A 5322-nucleotide genomic window follows, 5' to 3' on the forward strand; every position below is an offset into this window, starting at 1 on the left:
GAGCTGCCAGTCAAGCGCGACCCGAGGACGGAGAAACCTGGGGGCCGCCCAGTGACGGAAGGGGAGAGGGCAAGACTTGGGGACACGAGGGTGCCCTGGGACAGTTGCAGCGGTCAGCTGTGGTTGGAGCGAAAGAATAAATGCAGAGGCCCGGATTCAGATGAACGGACGAGATCGGACGGCCAGAGAGGTGCTAGCGATGGGCGTGATCGGAGAAGGGGCGCCCCGGGGTCACTCCTGAGCTCCCACCCGCTTCCCCCAGGTCCCCACCCCCGCTGCCCACACCTTCCTCCATTACCGCACCAGCAAGGTGCGGGCGCTGAGGGCGGCCCGGCTGGAGCGTCTGCTGGGAGAGCTGGTGTCCGGAGACCGCGAGCAGGACCCGGGCTTCCTACCTGCCTTCCTGGCCACTCACCGGGCCTTCGTGCCCACGGCCCGCGTGCTGGGCTGTCTGCTGCCGCCGCCGCCGCCGCCCCCACCTCCGGGGTCAGCAGTCACCCAGGAAGCCCTGTGTTCCCACCCTCAGACCTGGCTGGGCAACCCCCCACCTCTTCATGTTTGCAACCGAGAAACGTCCCTAACCCCAGAGCCCTCCTCCTAAGCCCCACCCGTCCTCGCCATCTTATTTATTTTTTTTTTTTTGAAGAATTATTTTAGGGGGCCTGTAGGTGGCGCAGTGGTTAAAGGTGCTGGGTTCCCACATGGCTGACTGCGGTTGGAGTTCTGCACCTGGCGGCTTGCTTTCTCCCTTTCTCTCTCTCTCTTTCTCTTTTCTGGTTAAATTAAAAAATAATAGTAACAAACGGGACCAGCAGTTAGCATAATGGCTATGTCGCTGGACTCCCACGTAGTCGACCGCGGTTCGTGTCCCGGACCTGGTGGCTTGAACTCACGCTGGGCCCGTGTGTGTGCGTGCCCAAGATCCGATTTCTCACTTTCTGTCTCTCTGTCTGGCTGACGGTGCACGTGCCCTATAACAAAAACCTCTAAAAAAAAAAAGAATTATTTTTTTAAAAATTTTATTGGGAACCAGCAGTTAGCGTGATGGCTATGTTGCTGGACTCCCATGTAGTCGACCGCGGTTCGTGTCCCAGACCCGGTGGCTTAAAAAACTCACGCCGGGCGCGTGTGCGTGCGTGCCCAAGATCCCGAGAAGAGAATGGAGGAGAAGGGATTGTGGCATGACCATCCCCCCTGGGGGGTGATTTCTCGCTTTCTGTCTCTATGTCTCTCTCTGTCTGTCTGGCGAGCGCACGTGCCCTACAGTGAAAATCTCTCAACAAAAAAATTTATTTATTTTCATTTGACCAGAGAAGGATAGAGAGAAAGAGAGGGACAAAGAGAAAGGGAGAAAATAAGCCACCAGGTCCAGGACTTGAACCACAGTCAGTCCTGTGGGAGTGCCCAGCGCCCTTAACCACCATGCCACCTGCCAGCCCCAATTCTTGCCATCTTTACCTAATGGTGGTGGTGGTGGGCTCTTCCCAGGGCAGAGATTATGAAGACAGAAGAACAAGATTTGAGCTTCAACAAGAACTTGAGGTTGGTGGGGGAGACAAGGGTCCGAGAGGTCAAAGGTCAGAGGTCAGACCTGGGGCCTAGAGGGTCGGGTGGCTTGACCTTCTCTGGAGTTGGCTCTGAGGCCCTACCCGCTCTGGCCAGGGCTGTGGTGTCCTTGCTGGGCTCCTGGTTGCAGGACCACCCTCAGGATTTTCGAGACCCTCCTGCTCACTCAGATCTGAGAAGTGTCCAGATATTTCTGGGTTGGGCGGCCCCAGGTGGAGCTGAGGCCCTGGAGGCAGAGAAACTTCTGGAAAATTTCTTGGAAGACACTGAGCAAGAGAAGGAAGAAGAGGAGCAGCCCCAGTCATGGGCAGGTGAGGGGTTCCTCGCCCTGCAGGCCTTTGAGCAAGGTCTTCCCTGCATGTTTCTTCCCACAGGCCTCCTGGTTCCTCTTGGAGCAGTGACTAATTTTGGGCAAGACTTTTTAAGAATTATTTATTCAGTTTTATTTAGTAGTAGCAGTATTCCATTTTGCCAGAGAGAGAGGGAGAGTGATAGTGAGAAAGCAAGTCACCAGGTCCAGGACTTGAACCGTGGTGGTTGGCCACGTGGGACTCCAGTGCCCTTAACCACCACGCCACCTGCTGGCCCCTATTATTATTATTATTTTTAATTTGCTGTGGGGCATGTGCACTCATGAGAGAGAGACAGAGAGAGAGGAATAATGAGAAAGCAAGCCTCCAGATCCAAGACAGGGCCCATGGCCGGGAATGTGGGAGTTTAGTGCTTTAACCACCACTCCGCCTGCTGGGCCTGAAACTCTGTCTTAAATATGGTGTGAGCACTTCTCTGAGGGGTCCCTCTCTCTATCATTGCTTAGACATAATTATTTTTAACTTATTTATAATTATTATTTTTCTTTTTATTTTGGAGAGGTTTTTGCTATAGAGCGCGTGTGCTCGCCAGAAAGAGATGGAGAGATAGAAAGCGAGAAAGCACCCCCCAGGGGGGATGGCCACACCGCAATCCCTTCTCCTCCATTCTCCTCTCGGGATCTTGGCCACGCACACACATGTGCCCGGCGTGAGTTTAAGCCACCGGGTCTGGGACGTGAACCGCGGTCGACTACATGAGAGTCCAGTGACATAGCCATTACGCTAACTGCTGGTGCCTATTATTAATATTATTAAATCCACCAGAGGGTGTATGCACTCACCAGAGAGAGAGAGAGACAGAGAGGAAAAGTGAGAAAGCAATCCACCAGGTCCAGCCTTTGAACTATGGACAGCCATATTGAAGTCCAGCACCTTAACCACCTTGTCACCTGCTTGTCACCTGCTGGCCCCTCCCTGTCCCTTTTTTTTTTTTTTTTTAGAGATTTTTCTGGAGGTCATGTGTGTGCTCGCTAGAGAGAGAGACAGACAGAAAGCAAGAAATCATCCCCCAAAGGGGATGACCACACCACCGTCTCTTCTCCATTCTCTCAGGATCTTGGGCACGCATGCACGCACACCCGGTGTGAATTTCAAGCTGCCGAGTCTGGGACTTGAACTGCGGTCAGCCACATGGGAGTCCAGCACCTTAACCATTATGCCAACCAACTGCTGGCCCCGCTGAGCCTGTCTTATTTGTCTGCATAGCGTCCACTGTTTCCTCTGCCTCAATTCCTGCCTTTTGCATCTCTGTGCAGTCTGAGTGTGAGAGGTGGACCGTGTTGCTCTTGTCCCCCGGCTCTGTCCCCAGGAGCAGGGACAGCACGGATTAGCTGATTGAATAATCGCATCCTGTTTACACAGTATCATCTTTCACCCATCTGTATTTGAGCTGATCCACATCACCAGAGCCTATACCCCTAATCCCTGTGCTTTAATCCTTAGATTAAAGTGGCCACATTGCTCTCCGCTTTACAAAGTAGCAGTCACTCCTTTATCCCTGGTAACAAAGTCTCCATGTTATAAAGACTGATTTCTTCCTGAAAGAGAGACAGATGGGACCAGCAGATGGCATAAGGTTACATCGCTGGACTCCCACGTAGTAGACCGCAGTTCGAGTCCCCGACCCAGTGACCCAAAACTCACACAGGTCACATGTGCATGCATGCCCAAGATCCCGAGAGGAAAATGGGGGAGAAGGGATTGTGGTGTGGTTGTCCCCCCACCCCCCGGATTTGCTGAAAAGGAATCTTTTCTTTCATCTCTCTGTCTCTTCAGTAAGGGCACACACACTATAACCAAAATCTCTCTCTCTTTAAAAAGAAGTCAATTCTGCAGTTCAAGTTGTGGACCCAGGAGCTCGAAATGCGTGTTGGCAAACCTCAGGAGGAGAATGGAAGAGTAGGGATTGCGCCATGGCCATCTCTCCCGGGGAGACATTTCTCACTTTCCTTCTCGTTGTCTCTCTCTGGCCAGCACACATGCCCTATGGCCAAAAACTTAATTTTTTTTTTCTCTTGCTATTAGGTCCTTAAAAATATTCAGGGTATAGGGGCCGGCAGGTGGCATGGTGGTTAGAGGCACTGGACTCCCACATGGTCGACCACGGTTCGAGTCCTGAACCTGGTGGCTTGCTTCCTGACTTTCTCTCTCTCTCTCTCTCTGACCCTCCCTGGTCAAATTAAAATAAGTAAAGATTAATAATATAAAAAATACTCAGGGTATGGCCAGCAGGTGGCATAGTGGCTAAGGCGCTGGACTCCCACATGGCTGACGGTGGACCAGGAGGCTTGAAAATCACACTGGGCATGCGTGTGTGTGTGTGTGTGTGTGTGTGTGCGTGCGCGTGTGCCCAAAATCCCAAGAGGAAAATGGAGAAGGGTTTTCAGTGTGGCCATCCCCCCAGGGGGCAATTTCTCACTCCCTGCCCCCCATCAAGCACCACCTCCTATGGCAAAAACCCTAAACAAAGGAAAAACTTTGAGGGAGGTCCTTGTTTTACAGATGAGGCAAGGAAAGTGAGGCTTAGAGAGTCCTGAAGGGACTAGCCCAGGGTCACACAGCTGGTTCTCAATTCAAATTTGAGAGATTTTTTAAAAAAATTATTGTTGATTCAAATTTGAGAGGTCTTTTTTTTTTTTTTTTTTTGAGAGGTTTTTGCTACAGGACACATGGGCGCGCCAGACAGACAGAGTCAGAGGGACAGCAAAGAAATCACCCCCGGGGGGATGGCCACACCGCAATCCCTTCTCCTCCATTCACCTCTCGGGATCTTGGGCACACACGCACACGCGCCCAGCATGACTTCAAGCCACCAGGTCTGGGACTTGAACTGTGGTCGGCTATATAGAGTCCAGCGACATAGCCATTATGCCAACTGCTGGTCCCCAAATTTGAGTTTTTAACCTCTTTAATGCTCAGGGCCTCCCAGAGCTGCCCAAACTCCTGACCCGGTCTCCCCCGAGGGCTGCGCGGAAGAGGACCAAGGGCTCAGTCAGGAGGGCCCCGAGCTCCTGGACTTCAGTGTGGACGAGGTAGCCGAGCAGCTGACGCTGATGGACGTGGTGAGGACCCGGGGCTGCAGAGGGACGGGGCGTGCTAGGCTGGCAGGTCCCGCTGAGCACAGGTCCTTCCCTTTCCCTCCCCAGGAGCTCTTCTCGCGCGTGCGGCCCTACGAGTGCCTGGGCTCCGTGTGGTCGCAGCGAGACCGGCCCGGGGCCGCAGGCACCGCCCCTACTGTGCGCGCCACCGTGGCCCAGTTCAACACAGTGACAGGCTGCGTGCTGGGCTCGGGACCCAGGACGCCCGGCCTGGCTGCCCAGCAGAGGGCGCAGCGGCCGGAGAAGTGGATCCGCATCGCGCAGGTGGACGGGGGCGGGGCGATGGG

General features: G+C 53.7%; 1 protein-coding gene across 2 annotated transcripts in view; it reads left to right on the plus strand.

Moving 5' to 3' along the window:
- RGL3 (ral guanine nucleotide dissociation stimulator like 3) overlaps nt 1-5322 on the plus strand; it is a 29861-nt gene that overhangs the window by 926 nt on the left and 23613 nt on the right. For both annotated transcript variants that reach the window (XM_006161505.1, XM_014592877.1), the window contains 5 exons: nt 263-486; nt 1489-1542; nt 1663-1877; nt 4857-4999; nt 5084-5299. In XM_006161505.1, coding sequence (XP_006161567.1) covers nt 263-486; nt 1489-1542; nt 1663-1877; nt 4857-4999; nt 5084-5299 — 852 coding nt within the window. The remainder of the gene's footprint in view (nt 1-262; nt 487-1488; nt 1543-1662; nt 1878-4856; nt 5000-5083; nt 5300-5322) is intronic.

Source organism: Tupaia chinensis, unplaced genomic scaffold (genome assembly GCF_000334495.1).
Source record: "Tupaia chinensis unplaced genomic scaffold, TupChi_1.0 Scaffold138665_1, whole genome shotgun sequence".
NCBI classification, from domain to species: Eukaryota; Metazoa; Chordata; class Mammalia; order Scandentia; family Tupaiidae; genus Tupaia; species Tupaia belangeri.